Source organism: Crinia signifera, chromosome 8 (genome assembly GCF_055691185.1).
Source record: "Crinia signifera chromosome 8, ASM5569118v1, whole genome shotgun sequence".
NCBI lineage: Eukaryota > Metazoa > Chordata > Amphibia > Anura > Myobatrachidae > Crinia > Crinia signifera.
Window position 1 is genome coordinate 69,476,285 of NC_139224.1, and position 27,368 is coordinate 69,503,652.

The 27,368-nt window shown below is 42.7% G+C and overlaps 1 protein-coding gene across 4 annotated transcripts in view; it reads right to left on the minus strand.

The window, feature by feature from the left end:
• PHETA2 (PH domain containing endocytic trafficking adaptor 2) overlaps positions 1 to 20,461 on the minus strand; it is a 54,729-nt gene extending 34,268 nt beyond the window's left edge. Inside the window, exon 1 of one of the 4 annotated variants that reach the window (XM_083156651.1) lies at positions 19,973 to 20,461. Coding sequence is in view for 1 of the 4 variants with exons in the window: in XM_083156650.1 (XP_083012776.1) it covers positions 18,518 to 18,560 (43 nt within the window). In the remaining 3 variants the exon portion in view is untranslated. Of the gene's footprint in view, positions 1 to 18,517; positions 18,823 to 19,972 lie in introns of those variants that run through there. The other 3 variants (XM_083156650.1, XM_083156653.1, XM_083156652.1) reach the window with 3 other exon arrangements.
• Positions 20,462 to 27,368: the final 6,907 nt, after the last annotated feature.

Below are 27,368 nucleotides of genomic sequence, written 5' to 3' on the forward strand. Positions count from 1 at the left end.
CATAGTGAGTGTGGATCAGGTATATGAGGGGGGCTGGATAAAGTCCTTTGATCAATTAGTGGTGGAATATGGGATTGGGAAAAAAATGGCCTTCTGGTACCACCAACTTGGAAAGGACCTACAGCTGGCGTATGGAACAGAGGGTATAGTCATACCAGATTCAATAATTAAACTAATTCTAGATCTCGGAAAAAATAGAAAGGTGGCGGATATTTATAAAATGCTACTAAATAAATTCAATGATAGTCAGGAGCTCAAAATCAGAGAGGAGTGGAGGAAAGATGTAGGGGAGATCGCTGATCAGGAGTGGGCTAAGATGCTAAGTTCACCAAAGGAAGCCACAGTCTCACTTAGGTATCAACAAATCCAATTATTTCTTCTCCACCGAGTTTATGTGACCCCGGTAAAGCTTAGGAAGATTGATAAAAATAAAAATGATAGGTGCCCAAAATGCAAAGATAAACAGGGAACCTTTCTTTATATGGTATGGGAGTGTAAACACTTGCAAAAATTGTGGCACCAAGTTCAGGATATAATTAGACATATAGGGTTTATGGATTTCAAGATTAATAAAAAAGTATGCCTGTTGAATAGAATTATATTAGCACGGGTAAATATGCACCAGACACAATGTATTAAGAATTTATTGACTTTAGTAAAGGTGGTGGTAGTAAGAAAATGGCTGGGTCATTCTAGCCCTAATATAAACCAATGGGTGAATCTGGTAAATTGCACAATTAGTCATGAGAGATACAGTATATGTACATGAAGAAAGGTCAGATAGCAAACTTTCACAAGGTGTGGAACCTATGGTTGAAATCCCAGTATTACAATGGAGAAGCATGTGGAGTAGAGTAAAAGCTGACTATAAATGAAGCATTACAACAGAACAAACCAAATCATATAAAATTGAGGTTGGGGGTGGGAGGGGGGAGAAAGGGGTGGGTTGGATGGGGATATATGGTTAGTGTTTTTTCTTGATGTGTTATGGTATATGGATAAGTGGTGCATAGGTTTGTGTCTCTGTTGTCATCCTGCATGCAAATAATGAGTGGGCTTAAGTTAAGGCCATAAAGATGGCTAATTCGATCTGTGACAATAGGGTACAGGGAGAGTAAGCATACAGGAGACAATGTTAGAGCTGGAGATAGAAAAATGTTGAAGAGCACTGTGTACTATTGTAAATTGGTTAATGCAGCTATGATGAAGTACCTCATATGTGTTTTTATGTATGCATGTTTGCATAGTTTGTATTGGATATGTTGTAAAAAAAAGAAAATAAAGACTATATAAAAAAATAAAAATAATATAAGGTGTTCCTAGGTAGTAAGTGTCCTTACAAAGGCTCTACAGAAAAAAAGTTTTCTTGCAGACCGCAAAATTGGAAATATACCAATTCACAATCTGCAAAAAGCCCCAGCGCTCAAAATTTAAAGAGAATTACTATATTTAGAGATATCCAATAAGGGACAGCTGCTGCAAATCACACCTGTGGGTTTGCCTATACCCACAAAGGTATAATCGTACAAAGATGAGGAAAGGTAATTGGTATGTATTGCGCTGCTGAACCCAATTTATTGTATATATACTCTAAAATAGAGGGAATGACCAACGTGCAGTGAATGACACGGACACACTGCTTAAAAAAGTATACATTTAATATATTATATCAAATAATACATAAAACATTAAGGGAAATAATCAGGAACACAAAAATTACATATATAAGGAAAATAAAAAACACATTAAATAATGACACTCTATTAAAAAATCTTTCATAGGATAAATATATCGGCTGGGTGGTTGTAGCCTGATAGATAGTAGTCCTTAAATGGGGCTAAAAATGGACGTTTGTTAAATTGGAGGCACTCCGCTGTTAATTAGCCACATTAAGAATGATGAAATTTGTTAGATGGTTTTTATGCGTCTCAGAAATGCTGTTAGTAGAAATAAGTTAATATGAATAATGGAATAAATGTCCGATGAAAAGTTATTATTTGGTAGGATGAAATGAATAAAGGTAACAGTCACTCTGGCGTGTAAGTGGCACGCACTATAGCAAGCAGATGGTTGATTTTGCGTATAGCAAGCAGTAGGTATGCAGCAGTGATGGTATGCAGTGATTGGAAACAGGGGGTTAATGGTTTTATCTCACCCACAGATAGCGTTTGCCAAGTCTGATGGTTGCTCCGTTCACCGTAAGGAGGAAGATGTTAGGGGCCGGTAGTTGTCCTCTGTGGGACGCCAGATGCACTGGCGCCGGCGGGTGGTGTTGCTCTCCTGGAAGGACGGAGCGTCCTAATGTTCAGACGGCGATACTGCTGCTGACGATGATTGCGCTGTTCTTCCGTGTAGCGCTAAAAGGCTGTGTACACAGCGGGACAATAGGTGGCGGCGGGCGGCTCCAAACGTCTCAGTGGTATGACGTCAACGAGTTTCGTCTCCTACGTGGTAATGGAGACTTTTTCAAGTCTTGAAAAAGTCTCCATTACCACGTAGGAGACGAAACGCGTTGACGTCATACCACTGAGACGTTTGGAGCCGCCCGCCGCCACCTATTGTCCCGCTGTGTACACAGCCTTTTAGCGCTACACGGAAGAACAGCGCAATCATCGTCAGCAGCAGTATCGCCGTCTGAACATTAGGACGCTCCGTCCTTCCAGGAGAGCAACACCACCCGCCGGCGCCAGTGCATCTGGCGTCCCACAGAGGACAACTACCGGCCCCTAACATCTTCCTCCTTACGGTGAACGGAGCAACCATCAGACTTGGCAAACGCTATCTGTGGGTGAGATAAAACCATTAACCCCCTGTTTCCAATCACTGCATACCATCACTGCTGCATACCTACTGCTTGCTATACGCAAAATCAACCATCTGCTTGCTATAGTGCGTGCCACTTACACGCCAGAGTGACTGTTACCTTTATTCATTTCATCCTACCAAATAATAACTTTTCATCGGACATTTATTCCATTATTCATATTAACTTATTTCTACTAACAGCATTTCTGAGACGCATAAAAACCATCTAACAAATTTCATCATTCTTTATGTGGCTTATTAACAGCGGAGTGCCTCCAATTTAACAAACGTCCATTTTTAGCCCCATTTAAGGACTACTATCTATCAGGCTACAACCACCCAGCCGATATATTTATCCTATGAAAGATTTTTTAATAGAGTGTCATTATTTAATGTGTTTTTTATTTTCCTTATATATGTAATTTTTGTGTTCCTGATTATTTCCCTTAATGTTTTATGTATTATTTGATATAATATATTAAATTTATACTTTTTTAAGCAGTGTGTCCGTGTCATTCACTGCACGTTGGTCATTCCCTCTATTTTAGAGTATATATACAATAAATTGGGTTCAGCAGCGCAATACATACCAATTACCTTTCCTCCTTACAAAGGCTACATATGGCACAACAGTTGTTGTCCGAATTTGGATAGAAATAATTCCAGACCAAAGAGGTGGATTTTTTTTGGTCTTTTGCACGACAATGTGCTTTTTCTTCACATGGCCAGCAACTGTCTCCACTGGTACCATATTCAAACAAACCACATCACTATCAGAAGCATCATTATCATCCTCCTCCTCAGTGCCAGCTACACCAACATCCTCCTCATCCTGGTGTACTTTCCCGGTAACATCTGCAATCTCAATGCTAATAACTGGACTGGCAGTGCTCCTCCCAGCACTTATAGGGGGTGTGCAAATGGTGGAAAGAGCCTCCTCTTCCCATACAGTGTTGGAAAGGTGAGGCCTATACATCTAAATTGCAGACACACTTGGACTCTCTTTGGGGATTTGTGATATCTCTGAATGCACAGTTGTTTCCTGTGTTTTAACAAGTTTTATTTTTTTTATTTTACAAGAGGGAGGAAGTCTTCCATCTTCATGAAAAGCAAAACCACCAGTTATGAACATAGGCCAAGGCCTTAGCCTTTCCATGCCCCTTTGTATTGTGAATGGCATACTGACCATTTTAAGTTTCTCATCAGGTTTTTTTATTTGCATAAACATTTTTTTATTTGGTTTATAATGTCCTTTATGACATTGGGCATCAGCCTTAGCAGACGATGTTGATGGACTTGCATCGTCAATGTCATGACTAATGGCAACCCTTTAGCACTAGTAGTAGGAAGTTGTTCCTGATCTTTAAATTGTGTGTCCTCCATTTGTCTATCAACACACACCACCACCACTGGACTTGTATATGGCAGCACCACTGGACCTATATAGGCACACACCAGGGCAGCACCAATGGACTTGTATATGGCAGCACAAAGTAGTACTACTGGACTTATATATGGCAGCACAGGACAGCAAACTGCATCCATCCCACGCCACCTGCAGATGGACACATGTCCTTCCACTACCCTCTCTAATGCTGGAGTGAAGATGGAGCTGATCTATGGGGACTTATAAAGAATCCAAAACCCATGAGAATCCGACAGTAGAATGATAACACTTTGCATCGATCTGAGAGAAGAGTTTGGTGGGAAAACCCGTGCTGGATTCTGATCCTGGGTGTGTGTGTGCGTGTGTGTGTGTGTGTGTGGGGGGGGGGGGGGGGGGGGGGGTGGTTGGATCCAAACCCACTCATCCCTATGGAAATATCATCTGATTACAAAGATATCTTATTACCTTGGATAAGTACATTATAGGGCCTCTCACACTCTTCTGTTATGCTCTCTGACTGTGTCAGAAATTGCTGAGTGTGTTCGCATCTGTGACCGCATCCCTTACCCGCAAGCTGGTGTGTTCTGCAATGCAAGTGCCTGTTCAGTGCTGTCCCCAGTCATTCTCCGTGGCAAGATGTGCATGACAATTCCCTGGGCCTAGTCGGCATCCAACGCTGATTCCAAGCCAGTCCCACGCTGCATGGGCACCGCCATGACGCCATGATTTCCCTGTAATCTTGATACTCTGACCTGTGCACTTGATCATGTTAATTGATGCTTCTTTTAGTGGCCAAGAATTTATCATTTTTTTTATCAAGGATCCACAAGCTCCGGTCTCAACAAGTGCAGGGGAACCCGCACATACCACACGGAACAAACCCCCAGCACGGAGATACCTGCAGCGGCGTACATCCATCACGGCAGGCGCTGCTATTCGGCCTCTACACGGTCTCCTGCCCCGCTCATTACAGCCACTTCGCCCCATCACGCTGGAACAGCCTGACCCGGTCACACACTCCGGCGGCTCAGCAGGGAGACGCTGCATCGATTAAGGAGCTTATGTGGACACTACTCACTTACCCACAGTGTGCCAGCCAGCTATTTAATTCAGCAAGCCTTGGACATCAAGCCACCCACACTACAGGGAAGGCATGTATCTGCACACGTAAGTGAGCACCATTTACAAACTGTTTCTTGCTCCTTGCCACTTACTCAGTATAAGGGACCATCTGGGACTCCAGAACCACAAGTATGAATTATATCACAGTGTGGACACTAACCTCTTAAAGTGGATTACCGAGTCTCTATACTAAAACAAAAAGCTTGCATTTACCAAATTACCCCAATGTGGGATTAACATCAGGCGGAGATTTGACATCAAATATTTATGTGTACCTCCGATGTCTATTACAGTGCATAATAATAAGTTTAATTGAGCAGATTTATTGTATTTATTTATTTTAATTTTTTCTTTATTTATTTTTTCTCTTTTACATTTTTTCTTTTAAGGTTTATTCGTTATTTTTTCTAATAAGGTTTATCTTTATGTTTATCATATTTTATATTCTATAATAAAAGTTTTTATATATTTGTATATGCAATTGATTCATTTCCTACATCCAGAGCACCTAGTGGTAATTTCTTCAAGAATTGATCAAGTTTTGATTTAATTTCATTAACAGTAGTTGCCGTATCTACCCCCACTGGCAATGAGTTCCAGAATTTTGATCTGATCTAATGGTGAAGAATCAGAATTTTTTTTTTGCTATAGTTATTGTACAGTAAATCGAATTTACATATATTTGGACATTAGTCAGGAGTAGAACAACAGAATGGTACAAGAAAACTTCAAGTCACAAAGGAACAACAGTCTGTTTCACCCTTATAAATGTATGTGAGAAGAAAAAAAACTAGTAATGGTTCCGGTTCTAGAAGTGGTAATGTTACATAGTCCCATCAAACATAGCTATGCAAAAACAGTGTAGTACAAGGAAAACATAACACAAGGGAGTGGAAGGGGTATGGAGTATGAGGGATAGAAATAATGCGGGTGAGAGATGAGTGGGGGGGAGTTAATGAGAACAGAGTCTGGTAACCAACATACAGACAGTAGTTGGTGAGCTTACAGCCTATATCAGACCAATAAATTATAAAAACTATAAATTCAGATAGGAAGGGTAAAGAGAAAAGTCTCCTTAAATTCCATCCAGGGTAACCAAGTAATTCTAAATTTAGAGGATTTCTCAGTTGCAAAGGTTATAATATCGTCCATATCCATAAAGTGGTCTATTTTTTTTAACCAGTCTTTAATCGAGGGGGGCTTGTCGGTCTCCATATGATCAGAATAATTGCTTTAGTTGCATTGTTTAGGTGCCGAAGAAGGTTTGTATGTGCTTATAGGTGCATTAGTCATATTCAGACACCAAAAACCTGGAACTTTTGGAATCTCATCTTTCAGTATATGTTCTGAGATTTAAAAAAGTTCTAACCAAAAAGGGGAAATCACTGGGCATTGCCGCCATATGTGCAAATTTATGGATATAGCAGAGTTACACCTCCAGCATTAATTGGAAAGGTTGGGATACATTTTGTGGAGCAGTTTGGGAATTCTATACCAACTGGATAAGATTTTATATAAGTTCTCTCTAGTGGAGAGGCTAAGGGAGATTGTGTGTGTGCTTCAATAGACCACTTCCCAATCAATGTGGGGAACTATGCCCTTTCTTTATCCTCTGGGAGACAGGAGGTTGGTGAAATAGGTCTTCTATCAGGATGGAATATATCTGAGAAATAGTGTGAGATGGAGTGTGTGGGGAAACACAAAGTCACTCAAAGTTGGTGAGATTCCTTGAGATGGAGGGTAGTGTATCTGTAGAGGAAATAAAGTGTTTATTTAGCTTTATTTCCAGAACTTTAGGGTAGGAGAAACAGTGGGGTAACTAATTAGGGGTAATGAAGGAAGCCAAGGAACCACTACTATGAAGCTGTTTTCCTCCAATTCCACTCACAATTTTGAGTCCTTAGCCAGAGACAAGTCTATTATTTGATTTAATAGTACCGCATGGTAATACCTGGAAATATGTGGAAGCTGCTTTCCCCCCTTGAGCTTTTATCTAAAAAGAATATCATGCTTAAATCTAGGGTTAACATGACCACATATAAATTGGCATATAAGCCTTTGGATTGACCGAAACCAAGAGAGGGGAATGTGAATAGGGATATATAGTATTTTGGGAAGCGAGTTCAATTTAATTACATTAATGCTCCCTATCCAGGATAAATGTGAAGATCTCCATTTTTGAAAATCTAAATGAATAGCTTTCAAGAGAGATGTAAAATGTAGGTGAAATAGTTGGGAGAGGTCATTTGAAAGTATAACTCCCAAATATTTCAGTTAATGGTCATGCCAAGTAAAGGTGAATGATTATTTTAAAATTATTGATTGTACATGCGGGGGGGATGTCACATTCAGAGCAATAGATTTGGAGTAATTTATTTTGAAATTGGAGAGTTCGCCGAATTTCCGGAATTCCTGTAGTAGATTTGGTAGAGAGCTTGTTGGATTCAAAATCAATGCCGGTAAATCTCAGCAAAAAGAACCAACTTGTGTTCACGGCCTTTCAGGGAGAGGCCGGATATATTTGGGTTTGCTTGTACTGCCCTTGCCAAAGCCTCCATACATAGGACGTACAACAAGGGAGATAGAGGGCATCCTTGTCAGGTGGCAACAGAAATATTAAATGACTCAGGGGGCTTCCGGTTCCGGTGCGGCGGATGTAGGACGCTTCTCCCCGCAGCTCCGTACCTCACCCGCCGCAAATACCCTGCTAGAGCCTAAAGGCTCACCCTACCTTACTCCAGCCGCAACACATCTCTCACCGAGTCTCTGAGGACCCTGCAGACGCAGTCTGAGACCCGCGATGGCGAGCAGGTAGCAGCGTGGCGCCAAGGACGGAGACCGCGCACAGGTACCAAAGATGGCGGCCGAGCCCTACACGGACCCCTGGGATGCGACCATCACGCTCCCACAGGTACACAGCAATCCCCCTCTCTCACAAGGGGCACACAAAGCGCCACACTCAGAGCGCAAGAACCCTCCTAATCATTCCCTTACCTATGATGACATTGTACAGGCTATTAGGGAGACAGTGCAGCCCATGCTGACAGAGCAGGAACAAACAAACGCTGCAGCGCTTCAGCAAGCTGTGGCTGATATCAAGAGCCAGCACAAGCAGCTAAACAAGAGGGTATCTCAGGTAGAGCACATAGCTGGGGAGAATTTTAAAACAGTCTCTGAGCTACAAGAGGCTACAGCGGCCTTACATAAGTCTGAAGTACAGGTCTGGGCTAAACTAGACGATCTGGAAAACAGATCACGCAGGAACAACCTGCGGGTTGTGGGACTCCCTGAAACAGTAAAAGGCCCAGCTCTCTATACATTCCTGCGACAGACGCTCCCGGAGCTGCTAGAAATAAATGATGTCTGCAATGATTTAGTTATTGAACGAGCGCACAGGACAGGCCGGGTATCAGAATCCAATGGCGCCAAGCCGAGAGTGGTCCTGTTTAAATGCCTTAATTACATACATAAAGAGGCAATATGGGCAGTGTCCCGCCGTAAGAGAGATCTGTGGTGGAACGATACCAGACTCTTAATCTTCCAGGACTATTCCCCTGAACTCACACGGGCAAGGAAAGCATTCCATAGGGGGAGGGGCCCTAAACTGCACACCCTGGACATATGAGGTGCTACCTGCTGAGACTTGTAGTGCAGCAAGCAGGAGGAGGAGTTTGCAGGTGCACACTAAATATATATGCTAGACCTTTTAATATCTTGCTATATTGCATTTGAGGTTATTAGCATAGTAATGGCCATTAGTATCGGCTTGTCCACCGCGTCCAGGTTACCTCATTAGGACAAGTCCCTAACACTACTCTGGGACAGGTCCAGGGCACAGGGCCCCCCAGGCCAGCCCAGCAGAACCACCCCATGGCATCACATTAGTGTAAAATTAAAGTGATAGTAAAAGGGATAGGGGAAATTATATGTGATAGGACTTACCAAGGTAAGAAGTAATAATAAATGTGAAGGGTGCTACATATATATTAAACAAACTAAAGGGGTGATTGAAAGTATACGATATGATGCCATGGAGCAGCCCAGCAACAGCAGCCCAAAGAGCCCTGAGCCCCAAACACGGTCCCACAGACTAACACTCAGCATATATGTATAGTAGGACTTACCCTCATAGTGCCAAGCTGAAGTGTGCAGTCTTGAATGTTGGGACTCCAACCTAATTAAAATCAATTTGGGACAGGTGGGTGGGGTGCAAGTTTAGGAGGAAGGCGTCTCTAGTTCCTTCCAGTGTGTATGAATACACAATATATAGTACATAGGGGGAGGGGCCCTAAACTGCACACCCTGGACATATGAGGTGCTACCTGCTGAGACTTGTAGTGCAGCAAGCAGGAGGAGGAGTTTGCAGGTGCACACTAAATATATATGCTAGACCTTTTTATATCTTGCTATATTGCATTTGAGGTTATTAGCATAGTAATGGCCATTAGTATCGGCTTGTCCACCGCGTCCAGGTTACCTCATTAGGACAAGTCCCTAACACTACTCTGGGACAGGTCCAGGGCACAGGGCCCCCCAGGCCAGCCCAGCAGAACCACCCCATGGCATCACATTAGTGTAAAATTAAAGTGATAGTAAAAGGGATAGGGGAAATTATATGTGATAGGACTTACCAAGGTAAGAAGTAATAATAAATGTGAAGGGTGCTACATATATATTAAACAAACTAAAGGGGTGATTGAAAGTATACGATATGATGCCATGGAGCAGCCCAGCAACAGCAGCCCAAAGAGCCCTGAGCCCCAAACACGGTCCCACAGACTAACACTCAGCATATATGTATAGTAGGACTTACCCTCATAGTGCCAAGCTGAAGTGTGCAGTCTTGAATGTTGGGACTCCAACCTAATTAAAATCAATTTGGGACAGGTGGGTGGGGTGCAAGTTTAGGAGGAAGGCGTCTCTAGTTCCTTCCAGTGTGTATGAATACACAATATATAGTACATAGGGGGAGGGGCCCTAAACTGCACACCCTGGACATATGAGGTGCTACCTGCTGAGACTTGTAGTGCAGCAAGCAGGAGGAGGAGTTTGCAGGTGCACACTAAATATATATGCTAGACCTTTTAATATCTTGCTATATTGCATTTGAGGTTATTAGCATAGTAATGGCCATTAGTATCGGCTTGTCCACCGCGTCCAGGTTACCTCATTAGGACAAGTCCCTAACACTACTCTGGGACAGGTCCAGGGCACAGGGCCCCCCAGGCCAGCCCAGCAGAACCACCCCATGGCATCACATTAGTGTAAAATTAAAGTGATAGTAAAAGGGATAGGGGAAATTATATGTGATAGGACTTACCAAGGTAAGAAGTAATAATAAATGTGAAGGGTCTAGCATATATATTTAAAAGGTCTAGCATATATATTTAGTGTGCACCTGCAAACTCCTCCTCCTGCTTGCTGCACTACAAGTCTCAGCAGGTAGCACCTCATATGTCCAGGGTGTGCAGTTTAGGGCCCCTCCCCCTATGTACTATATATTGTGTATTCATACACACTGGAAGGAACTAGAGACGCCTTCCTCCTAAACTTGCACCCCACCCACCTGTCCCAAATTGATTTTAATTAGGTTGGAGTCCCAACATTCAAGACTGCACACTTCAGCTTGGCACTATGAGGGTAAGTCCTACTATACATATATGCTGAGTGTTAGTCTGTGGGACCGTGTTTGGGGCTCAGGGCTCTTTGGGCTGCTGTTGCTGGGCTGCTCCATGGCATCATATCGTATACTTTCAATCACCCCTTTAGTTTGTTTAATATATATGAAGCACCCTTCACATTTATTATTACTTCTTACCTTGGTAAGTCCTATCACATATAATTTCCCCTATCCCTTTTACTATCACTTTAATTTTACACTAATGTGATGCCATGGGGTGGTTCTGCTGGGCTGGCCTGGGGGGCCCTGTGCCCTGGACCTGTCCCAGAGTAGTGTTAGGGACTTGTCCTAATGAGGTAACCTGGACGCGGTGGACAAGCCGATACTAATGGCCATTGCTAATAACCTCAAAGGAAAGCATTCCAACCTGCATGCACCACTCTGGCTCAATCCGGGAGAAAATTTGCCCTTCTATACCCGGCCCGACTTTGTATCTTTGAGGGTTCTACTTTCAAGGATTTCACTAATTCTTGTGATGCCGAGGCTTACATTCAGGAACAGAACCTGCAGCACCAGGCTGAGGGAACTGAATAAGCTACTGCCTATTATGCCCTGAAGGTTTGATAAATACTGTGCCTCACAGACCCTCTGAACATTTGGCTACTGATCTCTTGTTCAGATATCTGATTGCAAAAAGCCACAAGATCTGAAGATATTAATGGTCCAACTCTAACTGGCATTTAAATAACCCAATGGATAATACAAAGCAAATGTCATCCTCTTCACCCTGCTTTGAAATTGACAATTTCATCTACGCCTAAATGAGACACCAGAGGAGGAAGTATTCACGTATGGACCCAGCCGGAGACCACAATGTGCTACTAATTGTGACTCTGAAACTGAGACCCACTGTATTCTGGGACTGAACTCAGAGATACCACAAAGATGAGAGACTGAGACACCTCCTACCCTAAAGGGCGCATCTCTTGATGCATAACGGTTAAGAGTTAAGGTACAGGGACAATCCAGGCTTGGATTGCTCTTGGTCAGAATTGTTTCAAATTTAAATCAAAGTTGCGGCGGGGCTGATGCGGAGCCACCGCCAAGGTTGTATTGATTTAACTTGTATTTTTATGTTAGTTCCCAGCACACTGGGAAGCCATTTAGAGCTTAGAAGTTTTGGGAGTCCTCCAAAGAGTAACTTATGGTATGACTGTGTTTGCTATACTCCCTCCCTCCTTAATTTCCACCCCCCCTTGTTTCCTCATAATGTCATGTGTTTTATGCTCCTGATTTTAGATACTACCACTAATAACCAGATAATATGTCTATGATCAAAATTGCCTCATGGAACGTGGGTGGCATACACTCACCAGTAAAAAGAAAAAAACTATTAATGTATTTAAACAAAAATGCAATAGATGTGGTAATGCTACAAGAAACACACCTACTCGAACCTGAATATGACAAATTGAATATGCTAGGCTGGCGTGTATTGGCATCAGCCCCTTTCACGTCAAAAGCCCGAGGGGTTACTATCTTAGCTAAAAAACGCCTTCCAATAGAGATTTCTAAAACATTAGTAGACCCGGAAGGGCGGTATGTTCTGTTAGATCTAAAAATACACTCCATTAGATATATTATTATGAACGTTTATGCTCCCAATGCAAACCCGAAAAAATTCTTCCAGCATATTCTTACAATCCTAGCTCAATACATGCCACACCAGGTAATACTGGGAGGTGACTTCAATGTCATATCATCTACATATCTGGACACGAATTCTAAATCAATATCCAGAAAGCCACCTAAAATAGGTATCCCTTTTTTGGCAGAGCAGCTAGCCCTCATAGACACTTGGAGAGCATTGCACCCTACTGATCGGGATTTCACCTGTCAGTCGGCAGCACATGGAACATTATCCCGGATAGACTACCTGCTTGTCTCTGAGGCTATGCTGACTAACTGTATTGAAGCCCAGATAGAACCCATGTGCCTCTCTGATCACTCACTCATATGGTTTTCACTGTCCCTTTCATTAGACATAGGCGCATACCGGCTATGGAGATTTCCCTCGCAACTTACCTCCTCTATTGATTTTAGGAACAAACTAGAAACTTTTTGGGAGGAATTTAGAATAGACAACTTGGAGGTCTTGGACAGTGACCCGGCCCTGTTTTGGCAGACGGCAAAAGCTGTCATTAGAGGACGAATCATTCAATACGTCTCAAAGCACAAGAAGGAGTCGGTTGCTAGATACAAGACGCTCCAATCTGACCTATCCTTAGCCTATCAAACCTATAAACAGACCCCATCCCCTTGAAACAAATTACTATATACTAAAGCAAAAAATAGTTTTGACGCCCTTCTTTCAGCTATGGGAGACAGATATTCCTTTTACAGGGACCACCGATTTCATAAATTTGGCAATAAGACTGGCCGTCTACTATCCAGCCTACTGAAAGCAAACGCTCCGCCAACCATCATTCAAAAAATCAAAAGATCGGATGGTACCCTGGCGGGATCTGGCTCAGACATAGCTGAACTGTTATCCTCTTTCTATACAGATATATACACACAACCCCATCGTGACTTAGATAATGAACGCGCATTCTGGGACACTATATCTCTCCCACAACTAGCACAAGACCAAACGTCACTCCTGGGAGCCCCCATTGAACCCCAAGAAGTAGAAGAGGCTATCAAAAAATTAAAACCACTAAAGTCCCCTGGCCCGGATGGATTGTCAGGGGAATTCTTTAAAATCCTCTTACCCAAAATAGCACCCCAACTTACTAAAGCATTTAATGCCATCATCAGCTCTGGAACTGTCCCGAAATATTTTAATGATGCTATTATTCGTCTTATCCCCAAACCAGGCCGAGATCCACATTTACCAGGCTCCTACAGGCCTATATCCCTTTTAAATGTGGATTACAAATTACTTACTTCTATAATTTCCAACCGTATCAAATTTCTACTCCCTAATATAGTGCACACAGACCAAACAGGATTTATAGTGGGCAGGCACTCCACATCTAATATTAGAAAAGTACTGTCAACTATGCACTGGCTAGCCACACATGAGGATATGGACGCCTCTTACCTACTCGCAGTAGATGCCGAAAAGGCATTCGATATGGTCTCATGGGACCATATCTTCCTCACACTCGCAAAATTCAACTTCCCGTTAAACCTGATTAATATAGTTAAATCCCTTTATACTGGCTCCTCATCCAGACTTATTTGTAATGGATACCTATCAAACCCCATACAACTATCCAGAGGAACACGGCAGGGATGTCCCCTGTCCCCACTCCTCTTTGCGCTCGCCATTGAGCCTCTGGCAGTGGCCCTGAGGGGGCTATCTGAATTCACTGGCATAACAGTTGCAACAAGGGAACTTAAACTCGCGTTATTCGTGGATGACATGCTCCTTTTTGTTAGCAATCCCCTGACATCCATTCCGGCCATAATGCATCTGACAGATAAATTTGGCTCCTTCGCAGGATATAAAATTAATGCTGATAAGTCAGAACTTCTCCCCTTAAACAAACCCGCAACCCGCCTCATATCTTCACCACCCCCACCTGCAGTTTCTAAATTTAAACTTAATAGTCCCTCATTGAAATACCTGGGTGTCCAGCTGCCCTCAGAGATAAGCAAATTGTATGGTCTTAACTACACCCCTATATTCACAAAAATAAACACACTCCTCCAATCATGGATTAACATGCCAATCTCCCTACAAGGCAGAGCAGCAGTCCTAAAAAGCATTGTCTTTCCTAAATTGTCCTATGTTATACAGATGCTCCCAATGTACCCCACAGCGACTGATATAAAGCGTTGTGAGACAATGTTCTCTAAATTCCTATGGGGGGGAAAGAAACCTAGGATATCATTACCCAAATTAAAATTGAAAAAAAGTAATGGGGGAATGGCAATTCCCGACATTAAAGCCTTCTCGAAGGCCACAGCATTTAGATATATCTGGGACTGGCTCCTGGGCACATCAACTTACACCAACTTAGAATTAGAACAACAATCACTATCACCTTACACATTGGCGGCTCTACTTCACACGCCCAAACCCATGCTCCCACCAGAGGCGAAACTGCACCCACTGTTTTGGCACACATATTTGGCATGGTGGTCTGGTAACATATTACTAAAGAGACACCCGACCCACTCTAGATTCCTACAATTCTGTGGCAACCCCTGCTTTCCAGCAGCACAACACAATTCAAGATTTACTTTGTGGAAAAAAAAGGGTATCATCGCTATTAGGGATGTCTTCGACCCAGGGGGCACCATCCTATCTTTTACATCCCTGGTTGAGAAATATCAAATTCCTGACTCAGATTTTTTCATGTATTTGCAACTTAGGCATTATGTTCAGTCACTACCTCCCCCATTTGACTCCTCACTATCTTTAGACCCACTTACCTCCTTAACCGCCAAGATTTCTTTAGCTCCATACAGAATTAGTTTACTGTACTGGGATTTTTTGTCCTTATGTCCCAACAAGCTTTGGGCGCGTGGAGTGTCGACCTGGGAATCAGACTTAGGCAAGCCAGTGGTGCTCAAGGATTTGCACTGGGATCTTACCAATACCCTTAAAGCTTTGCACTCAGCAAGACTGCAGGAGACACATATACGTTTTCTGCACAAGGCTTATATTTCACCGGGCCAACGGGCTCATATGGTACCAGATGCCTCTTCAAAGTGCCTAAAATGTGGTGCCTCAACAGCGCTTTTTATCCACTGCTTTTGGTCGTGCCCAAAGATCAAAAAGTTTTGGAACAAGCTACTGAGCTTTATTAACAGCACCTTTAAACTCCACTTACTTCTTGATCCGTTAGCAATCTTAATGTTAAACTTTTCTGTCTGGCACCTCCCAGGAAAGCAGAAACTCCTAACACCCTTACTATGTTTAATCCTTACTATAGGTAAGAAATTAATACTAACCAATTGGACTGTAAGATTCACACCCAGGATCGACACGATACGCGCCCATCTCCTCAAGACCTTGTATTTGGAAAGGCAATCTACCATGCCCAATTTGGAAGAAGGGGGCATACGTTTTTATAAAAAGTGGGGGCCGTATATCGAGGTATTGGACCCAACCCAACAAAACCAAATTATGTCTATATTTGACTTAACAAAGTGGAGTATCTATCGCAAACTTGCCTTACCGGTGAATACACCATCTGCGAATGTCTAAAATATACATGATGATACCAATACCCCACAGTTTCATGTACTAATGGAAATATATTAGTGAACCAGCAAATCGAATGACATGATCAGGAGCAATTAAATTTAACCCTATGTCCCTCCCATAACCCTTCCCCCATTCCCCCCACCCTCATCCCTTTTCCCCCCTCCCCTCTCCCTTCTCCCACCCAACTGAAAACACAACAATCGGTTTATACAAATAATTTTATTAGGTTTATCTTTGAAGATGTTATTTTGTAAGGAATACACAACATATTACGCCATAGCATGAGTTGATACCTTTCAGCAGTTACCAACTAAGCGAAAGCTACGCTACACTTAATGAAGCAAAGGGCACTAGACATTATTTATATAGACGCCTGAGGTTTCTAGTAAACCGGGTGCTTCTGTGTTCTCGATTCGATCCACGTAGGGTCTCCAGCGGATGGCTGGCCCCTGCGGGGAGAGATTTGAGAAATGACCATATTTTACCATATTGTTCTGTGCGCCCTGATCGGGGTATGACATATTGTTGTACGAACATGTTTATTATGTTAATGTGCTTGGAATTATATCTGTATAACTACAAAAAACTTGAAAAACCAAATAAAAACTAATTTAAAAAAAAAAAAAAATGACTCAGACAGGGAACCATTAATCCGCTAATTTTCGCTGAAGGGAGATCATAGAGGGCCATGATTCTATGGAGACAGGTGTGACAAAAACCTATATGATGCAAAATGCTGAACATTAAGCCCCAATCTACCCTATCAAAAGCCTTTTCTGCATCAGTAGAGATTAATATAGACAGGGATGGAGACAAGCTGGCAAGGTAAATCATATTAAGCACTTTCATGGTGCTTTCTTTAGCCTCACGGCCCAAAACAAACCCCACTTGGTCTCAGTGGATAAGCTGTGGTAATAGCACCTTAAGTCTATTAGCGAGGCATATAACTTCAAATCCATGTTAAGCATGGAGATTGGGCGATATCTACAGCATAGACTGAGGTCCTAGCCCCCCTAGGGAGAACTGTAATATGTGCCTTGATGGACTGTCTCAAGAAATGTTGTGTATCTGAAATTGCACTGAACGCTCGGGAAAGCAAAGTCAGTGTCTATCTAAATGCCTTATAGTAGGCAATAGCAAAGCTCTCTGGTCCTGGGCTTTTACCGGTTGGTGAGGCTTTACTAGCGTTGGCTACTTCATCAAATGAAAAAGGAGTAAAGAGAGAATCTGCAGCCTCCCGAGTATTTCAGGGAAGTTTAAAAAGCGTAGGTAGGAGACTGAATCTTTGTGCACTATGTTATCTAAATGTGCTTCATCTCCAGATAAATTATATAATGTGGAGTAGTAAGAGTGAAATGCCTAGTTGTATAATTCCAAGTCTTACCTCAACTATCTTTAATAGCATAGATAAAGGAAATCGCCCATTGTCCACTGAGAGCTTTAGCGAGAATCTACCTGGATTGTTGCCCCATTGATAATATCTACTGTGGCATTTATGATAGGATAGTTTAATGTTATTGGAGAGAAGTTTGTTACGGGCAGCGTGAGTCTCCTCAAGATGAGTATGGCATTGGGGGGGGGGGGGGGGGAATTACTGTTTATGAGAGGTTTCAAGTAATTTGATTTTAGCAAGCAGTTCCTCTTTTTTCATATTCTTCTGTTTTTTAAGAAAATCACCAAACTGAATGCATATGCCTCACAGGACGCATTTATGGGCTTCCCAGACCGATACTTTGAGGTGTCATCATTATCATTAGGGGATATAAAAGAGTCTAGGGCTGATTCTAGTTGGGTTTTGCAATGGTATCTTGTAAAAAAAGATTCATTGATGTGTCAGGACCAACATTTCCTGTATTTGGGGCAGGATTCGTTTTAGAAAAACAGGGGCATTGTCAGACCACGTGATCTAGCCTATAGATGTTTCTGAAATAAGAAGTAAATGCCTATGGCATTATAAAGAGGTAATCTATTCTCATATAGGTCTGGTGTACAGGCGAATAGTAAGAGTAATCTAACACTGATTGGTGTGACAGTGTTCATACCGTACATCCATCAGCTGGTGGTCATACAGAGTATGTCGCACCTTTCTATAATCCTTTCCTGGTTTAATTGAAGCTTTCCTAGATGAGTCCCAGAGGGGATCTAGAGTTCAATTTAGATCAACACCCAGCACCACTATTCCCTCCAATAAGGGTTCCACCTTCTCTAAGATATAGGAGAGAAATGCAGGCTGTTTCAAATTGGGGGTATAAATATTATTTAATGAAAAATGCTGGTTAAATATGTCACATTTGACTAGAATACCTCTCCCTGCAATCAATTAATGTCATGACGCATTCAAGACAGGTAAATGTCTAACCATCCATCACAGCAAAAGAGATGCACCTGACCGAGAAGTCCATTCAGTTTTACTAAAAACTCGAATCCCTCCTCCTGCAGGATATTGAATTTTCAATAAATTGATAAAAAATAAATGTCATTAAGGTCTTCCTCAGCCACTCCCAATAATCTGTCCACCTGGTGCGATAAAATGTGAACTAATTATTTATGATACTGTACAAATATCTGTACATAACCAAAATATATTAAGTATTTCTGTCTAGCATTTCTGAGTATATTACTTGAAGTAAATTTTATTTAAATTTTTATTAGAACAAGCTTTAAGTTTATATTGTATCATGTTATGTAACATGCATCAATAATGCACTTTGAGTCCTGTTAGAAGTAAAGTGATCTATGCAGTAAATAACATTATTATTATTATTATTATTATTATTATTATTATTATTATTATTATATAATAGAGTACTATATTATTTACAGGTATGTTTTATTTTGTAGTTAATGCACATATAGCAAGTTATCTGCATATTATATATTGCATATATGAATATACACAACGATTTAAAAAAAGAAAGTACTTGCGGGGTGCAGCACATTAGAATTTTCTTTTTATACTTAAGTACTAATAAACTTCATCTAAACCATATTTTCCCAAACAGATGTCAAAATGCAAACGAGCAGTAAAAACAGCTGAATATTATTACTTAATATAATGTTATGCAAGGTTCTGACTATCCCTATAACAGCTGCTTATTTGTGAGCTCACCATAGCGCATATAGGGGCAGATTTATTAAGCTTGGAGAAGAGATAAACTGGAGATAAAGCAGAGAAAAGGTAAAAGGAGATAAAGCACCAGCCAATCAGCTGTGTTTGAAAAAGACAGTTGGGAGTTGATTGGCTGGTGCTTTATCTCCTTTTACCTTTTCTCCGCTTTATCTCCAGTTTATCTCTTCTCCAAGCTTAATAAATCTGCCCCATAGTATCCTAGGATTGCTCCCAGCTCTTTCCCTACCATTACTGGCTGGCAGCTATAAGAAAAGACTCACCTCTTCGACAGGCCCTACAAGTATGTGTATTATCTACTGTATACAATACAGGTATGTGAGGTCTGAAAAGTGTAAATGCATGTAATATTAATTAAAAGTCAGATGAAGATCAAATGAGTTACAACATGTGGCCTACAAACATTTAACATACAATACAAAAAGAAACCAATCACATTGCAGCCAAAACATACAGAATAGATAAAAACTAAAATGAAATGCGATTAAACACATACAGATCTCTATGTCCTTATTAAAGATGCCATCTATTGCATCACACACAGGCATTGTTCTTTTTGTAAATATTTTGTTTGAATATTAAAATAAGCTTTATTAAAAGTTAAGTAAAGCAACATTACATGTAAGTTACACAAGTACAATGCTGTACTCTGTGCATAAGGAGTATTGTCAAGACAATGAATCTCACCTGGTTCTCAACTTCTGAGTTATTCCCGTCTGTTTTTCTTATATTCTCTCCCTGCTGTTGTTTTTAAGTTCCAACAATTGTGCTGCAGTTTTTCAGCTGCACTTATGAGCTGCTTAGAAATCCCGGGAGCTGGAGTTATCCAGCAAAGCTGTAGCACTAGCTTGTTCATTCCGGAGGAAGCTTTTATGCTTTTGAATCCACATTTTCTTGTTCTCTTCTGCAGATTTTTTTTCACTCCTCTTTCCTGAATCTTGCCACGTTTTATGATATGTTTACACCACATATGTATGAGACAGTACCTGCTTCAGGGGCATAATGCTAAATTTAATGATATGATTTACTGATATGTAACTTACTGCTGCAATAATGGTTTAACCCCTTGTTTTAAAACGATTTATGCTGAATGTAAATGAGAACATATAATACCCCTTTCACACTGCAGCTTTAAAACGGTAAATTGCAGATTTTTAACCGTTTCTAAACGGTTATAGATGCAGTGTGAAAGTGCCAGTTTCAAATTACCGGTTCAAGAGAACCGGTAATTCAAAACGGTTAAAAAGAAGGGTCCTACACGGTTCAGACCCGTTATTTTGGTTCAGACCCGGTATTTTGGACCCTAGACACTGGACTCCCCTGGTACCTGGCCAGCGGATCTCACGCCCCCCCTTCTCGCACCTTGCAAGATGGGTCCCCCCCCTTCCCCTGGAACTGTGGCGTCTCCCACACCCTTCCCTTGGTACCTCTAATACTGGGGAGACAGCAGGAAGATGGCGTTCCTGGTCCCGTTGACGGCCGGGGTCTCGGAGGGGGGTCCGCCTGCAAAGTCTTGCCCACGGCGATCAGCCAGTTCTCACATTGCCCCCTGCCTGCGGCCGACTTGGCCGGGGAGGTGTTGTCCGGCCGGTCCCACTGGAGTCTCCATTAGAGAGGCGTGGGTGAGGGCGGCCCGGGAGCTGGGGGGACCTGAGCATCGGTCGCTCCGAGAGCGCTCCCCTCCACAAATCATCCCAGCTGCGCGGCCCCAGCTCCCGCAGGTCGGAGCGGTCGGGGTGAAGGCAGCGGCCGCACAGAGAGATGCTGCAGCAGGCGGGTGAGTGGGGCTTCCCCTAGAGCGATGCAGCTCTAATGCCTGGCAGTGGGGTACTTTTGCTTTGGTGAGTGCACAGTGTGCACTGGCAAGCACCAGGGGAGGGGGGGCGCATGCCAGTACCAGGGGAGGGGTGGCATATTACTGGTTAATTACTGTGTACCTTTCACAACGGGTTCAATGTGAAAGGTACAAAAACGGTAATTAACCAGTAATATACCGTTTACAACATGCAATGTGAAGGGGGTTAAACTTGCTCTGAACCGGTTAAAGAAACGTTTAAAAAACCGGGTCAGGGCAGGTTTTGCAATGTGAAAGCAGCATGAAATGATTTTTCTCAGCATTGTAGACATACTGTATTGTCATTTTTACATTTTAATATTATTTTATCTTTACTATCCCTTTAAACCAGCATATTAATAAATTCACACAGGTATTGTAGCTGCCTGACTTTAATCATGAATTTCACCTGGTTTTAAACAGCCATAGAGTCTGTGTAATGCTGACCATACAAAAAAACAACTTTCATCCAACATTCCTGTAGTTTAATCTGTTTGATTTAAATCATTTGAGGTCAGGGTACTCAATTTATGAATCCAGCCTGATTCACATTTGAAAATGACCAGACTTATCAACACCCCGAATAGAAGGTGGCATATAGTCAATTTTTGACACTCCATTGCATATGATAATCGACTATATTTCACCTTCTATTTGGGGTGGTGGTAGCTGTGGTAAACTATAAAATGTGAATCAGGCTGGATTCATAAATTGGGTTTCTTGACCCCCACGAGGGTTAAATGACAGATTAGGTTTACATTGCTTCCTTTAAATACAGATGTAGCCACCCTCATCTAGCTTACCTGTGGTGTTTGTCTAGATAACTAGTCACTGATTGCATGCAATAAGTGTAAATACCGTTGAGTGCAATACCAGCAATCATCCACCAGATGTTGTTTTTTAAAATCACCATTATGCATGCATCAGATGTCTAATTGCCACGATCCAGGTAACTAAACACTTTCTCTGTCAGTGTCTCTCCAGACTGTCACTGTGGGGGTTATTCTAAATCAATCAGTCTCCCACGTGAACAGATTGTTTGCGACTGCGCATGTGCATACCTCCCAACATGACAGAATGCTCTATTTTTGGACTTCTTATTTTCTGATGACCATCACCTGTGTTGAAACACCTTTCTTACCAATTAACCTATTTAGGACAGGTGAAGGCAATCATAAATTAAGAAGGATGTCCAGAAACTGAGCATTGTGTCCCTTCTGGAGAATGTCATGTTGGGAGGTATGCATATAGGTTTTTATGCGCATGTACAGCCACTGTGTGCGAGTGCGGTGGGGTGTGGGGAGGCGGGCCTATGGTTGTTCTCGTGAGAACACTGGGCATTCCCATGGTAATTCCCCAATGGCGGGTGCGGGGGGTGGGAGTTTCGGGTGGGTGTGGGGCAGCTATATAGAGATGTCTCAAAGCGCTAAAGAAATTATTCAATGGTCACCGACCATCTAATGATTTCTCCCCTGCACCCAAGGCTGCAAATGGATGATTATGCAAATCATCCATTTGCAGGCCTGCGGGGGTTCAGGGGAACGGATGGCCTGCAGTTGGCATCTTGGGGACACGCAAGGCTGCGAAATTCGCAGCCTTGCAAATTCAACCAGAATAAGGACCTGTGTACTTGCCTGGATTTCATTAGCGCTGTTTGCATACTGCCCACAGCTTCCTGACAGTCTCTTCAGAGGTCAACCGGTGCTGCTGAAACTGCAGATATCCCTGCAGTCTTGTCTGATGCCATTCCCAGCTCATTGCGGCTTTCCTCATTACTACCTTTGTTGTAGGCCTCAGTCATGCTGCAAACAAATGAAGGGGCCTATTTTGGTTCATTGTTAGTGAACCGAATTCGGTCCTTGTCCCAATGGTCAGGGTTTGCACATTTCTGTGCATGGGCGCATTTCGATGCATGGGCGCATTTCGGCGCCCACTGACTTATATTTGCAGGAGAAATCATCACCCTCAAATGATGTCTCCAGCTGCGGAACATGCTAGGGGATGTGTCTTCATAACACATGGAAATGGAGGCAGGGGGGGGGGGGGTCTGGTATTCGCTGGGGCAGCGTCACAATGACTCATAAGCTGCGAGCTTCGCAGCTTGCTGAGTCAATTAGAATTGCATCCTATCTTTCCCTCCACAGGCAAACGTGGGTGAAGCCATGTTTGCCAGTATCACATGGGCTTTCCAAGCTAATTCCCTGCAGTTTGCTTCCTGGATAATTGGTCAGCCAATCCCTACTTCCCAGAAGATAAGTGCCATTGAGCACACGTACCAGAGCTGTTTCTGTGCTATGTCTTCTCCTGAATCCTGACTGGAATGGGTTGACAGGTGGGTCTCTAGTTGAGTTGCAACCACTTTCTCAATATAGGAAGTGGGATAGGGATACACTCTTTTTTGGTTCACTTTCTCAATAACCTTTCCTAGAAAAGGAAGATTTGATACTGGCCTGTAGTTGGTCATGCAGTCAGGGTCTGAATTAGATTTTTTAAGAAGTTGTCTGACTATTGCTTCCTTTAGGGGTTCGGACGGGAAAAACGCCTGTCTGCAAAGAGCATTGAACTATTTTTGCAAATGCAGGGCCGATTATTTCCATACACCCTAAAAGAAGTTTGGATGGGGCAGGGTCCAGATCACAGGAGGAGGGACGCAACAGTCGGGAAATTCCAGCAATGTATTGTACATCCACTTGGTCAAAGACGTCCCATGAAGGCAGGTGTCTTACACTAAGTACAATAAAGTGACTTTGTGAATGGGTGCGCTTATATGAACACCGTTTAGCAGCTAGATATACAGTTCTTAAGGTGCCATCCAATAACACCTAACAACAGCAAACAGTACAAAAGGTAAAATAACTGTTCTCCAGCGCTCAGGTGGTTCCCATCAAATGAATCACCATTAAAGTGATTAAAGGTAGTCTTAAAGTTATATCACCATAAAACTCTTTCCATAGGCGATAGATAAACACATCCAAATGAACACTCCTCCTCCACAAACGGTACCATAGAATAAAAAGAAAAAAACAGATAGTGCAGACTGTAAAACACTTATCTATTTTAATCAAGATGTACACTTACAATATGGGGGGATATAAAAACACATGGAAATCCACAACCCGGGGCAATGCAGGAAACGGAGCAGTCACATCAGCAGGGCAATCCAGTCTAGATCTGGTCAGAGTCCTCCTTACTGAATGTCCGATATTCCACAAGGGTCCCAGGCAATGTTCCCTCTAATTTTACGAAGGCTGTGTGCGGCTAAAGATTTTGGCTGTGCAACTTTGGAATGAAATTTACATTTTTGTGCGTCACTTATATATAACTGGAAAATGACATTCAGCATTTGTGTTAACTTTACTTCAAAATGATATTAAACATTTAAAACATTCAAAATACAGTACACAATGTAGTTAATGGGTGAAACACACATTAATTGAGTCCACAACTACAAAAAGGGACCACTGCTGCTTTGTGCGCTCAGTTGTAATGTCTGTGCGCACGCTCGTCAAGGTGTGTGCGCGCGCACGTGCGCACAGCTTAGAGGGAACACTGGTCCCAGGTCCAGATTAAAACAATGGCAATGGTTAAGAAGCGCTAAACGCATTTCGGATCAGATCGATCCTTCATCAGTAGCGTGACGAAGGATTGACGGTACATCTTGATTAAAATAGATAAGTGTTTTACAGTCTGCACTATCTGTTTTTTTCTTTTTATTCTATGGTACCGTTTGTGGAGGAGGAGTTTTCATTTGTGTTTATCTATCGCCTATGGAAAGAGTTTTATGGTGATATAACTTTAAGACTATACTTTAATCACTTTAATGGTGATTCATTTGATGGGAACCACCTGAGCGGATCAGCAGACGATCCGCTGGCCAGCAGCTTACAGAGCTGCTGGCCAGGCCCTCACAGTGGTGAAAATGGGGCGTGGCCTCAAGGGGATGAAGCGATTTGCAGGCCGTGCACCTTACCTCCAAGCCACACCCCCTAATTTTTGGTAAGCACAGCTGCCACATTTTGCTTGCCAAAAAACTTGGGAGGTATGGTATTGTTTAAGATGTGTTCCTTGCGCAATACAGATATGGTACGCCATCACAGCCTGTGGGTAAGTGCAGATTCAGCACTCTCACAGAGTGAGATTGCTGTCACTCACACAATGGTGGAGCTGCTAATTCACAGATTTGTGTGCTTATTGGAATACACACATGCAGACTGCATGTGACTATGCAACTGAAGGTCTGAGCAGTAAACAGAGCCAAGAGCATGGGGTAAAAGTGGTGTTGATTGGGGTAGGAGGCAGTGTGGTGCAGATGGGGAGGAATACAAATGTGTAAATGGTAGGAAGGCTAAGCAGCACTAATGGGGGACTAACAAAGCAGATGGGTGGAAAACAGTGGCACAGATTGGGGAAGGTAAGACAGAGTGATGCGATTGGGTGGGAAACAGGGGAGCAGTTGGAGGAAAGACAGCACTGATGGGGGAGGGGGTTTGGAGCAAACGGGATAAAGGGAAAACAGAGCAGTACAGATGGAGAGGGGAGACATCAGTACAGACGGAAGGAAACTGTGTCATGGGTGAGGCAGGCAGAGCAGCATGGATGGAGGGGGAGACAGAGTATTACTAAAAGAGGGGAAGCCAGTGGCACAGATAGAAGGAAACAGTGGCATCTGTGTGGAAAGACAGGGCAGGGCAGATGGGAAAAGACACATTGGTGCGGATGAGGGAATACACACAGCAGTAGGGATTGGGGAAGACAGAGCAGCCTGAAGGCGTATAGAAAGTCTAGATGCGTAGTAGTTGGGAGTATTATCGTTTTTGCAATTATGAAAGATGTTTCTGGTAACTGCATGTGAATACTAAATGAAATGGATATATGTATTGAGTGTGAAAGATGTTGGAACCTCAGTGGGATAGTTCTAGTAATAGTGTTTATTCTAGCACCCGCCATCTTTGAAAACCCATGCAGTTCCTCTTCCCTGTCTGGGGTGTTGCTGTCTGCTGTAGTGTTTCTAGCACAGGTCTGGTCTGCAGTGCGGATATACAGACACAATGGTGGAGCTGCTAATTCACAGATTTGTGTGCTCATTGGAATACACACATGCAGTCTATGCAACTGAAGGTCTGAGCAGTTATGTGGCACACTCATCCTAGTAAGTACCAGTAATCATCTAAAACTGTCTATACCTCTGAATTACTATAGTGTTCATTCTAGCACCCGCCATCTTTAAAAACCCATGCAGTTCCTCTTCCCTGTCTGGGGTGTAGCTGTCTGCTATAGTAATTCTAGCACAGTGTTGTCTGTATATCCGCATTGCTTGGCTTTGGTTGTGCAATTAGTATTACTCAAACTTTATCCTCCTCTTGTTTTAAGCTGGATAGCTCTTCCAACAGACCCAGGAGGTGGCTACCTAGTGTCATCTGAAGTTCTCATCCAAATCTGTCCAGCAGAAATACTTTTTTTCTTAAACCCCAATGCCTCTACCTCCTCTATATTACGCAACTTTGCCATGTCTTGCTTCCCTGACTCACTTTGTATAATGGCTGGCCACTTTTTGGCCACCAGGACCTCAACAGGGTTGGGCGTGAGGGTTTTAGTGGCCGTGAACCTAATCTGGACTCAATTAAGCCACCTCACGTTCATTTCATCCAAATTCAGGGGCAAACGCAGGATTTTCAGAAGGGGGTTTCCAGAGGGGCGGAGCAAAGCACGGAGATGGACACTTAGGTGACCCAGTATATGCCGGGTCAGTTAAAGTATTATAGATAGACCAAATGTATATAAATAATAATAATAATAAAAAAAATATATATATATATATACACACACACACACAGGTGTCAACAGCAGTGTAGACCCCTGGGCATAGCAATGTATTGGTGCACCTACCGATCCTCCAGCAGTATGGGTGGGGGAAGCTTTGATATCCCGCGGGTGGTAGGGGGTATTATATCAACCGCTCAGCATGTAGGGCCTGGATCAGTAATTTCCACTAATTACCCCTTTACTGCACATATGGTGGAAGATGGGGTGGGAGAAGGGGGCATTAGGCTGAATGAAGGGGCCCTGATATATAACTTCCAGGGTGGTATTAGGGACTAGGGGATCAGAGTTCAGGAGGCAGAGCAATCTGCCAACGAGAATATAAAATTACATACCAGGTGTGTGGAGCTGGAGCAGTAACCAGCTGCTGGGAGGCTAATATCTCTGGTTTTGGGAACAGTAGAGACAAGCTACTAGTGTCAATCAAAG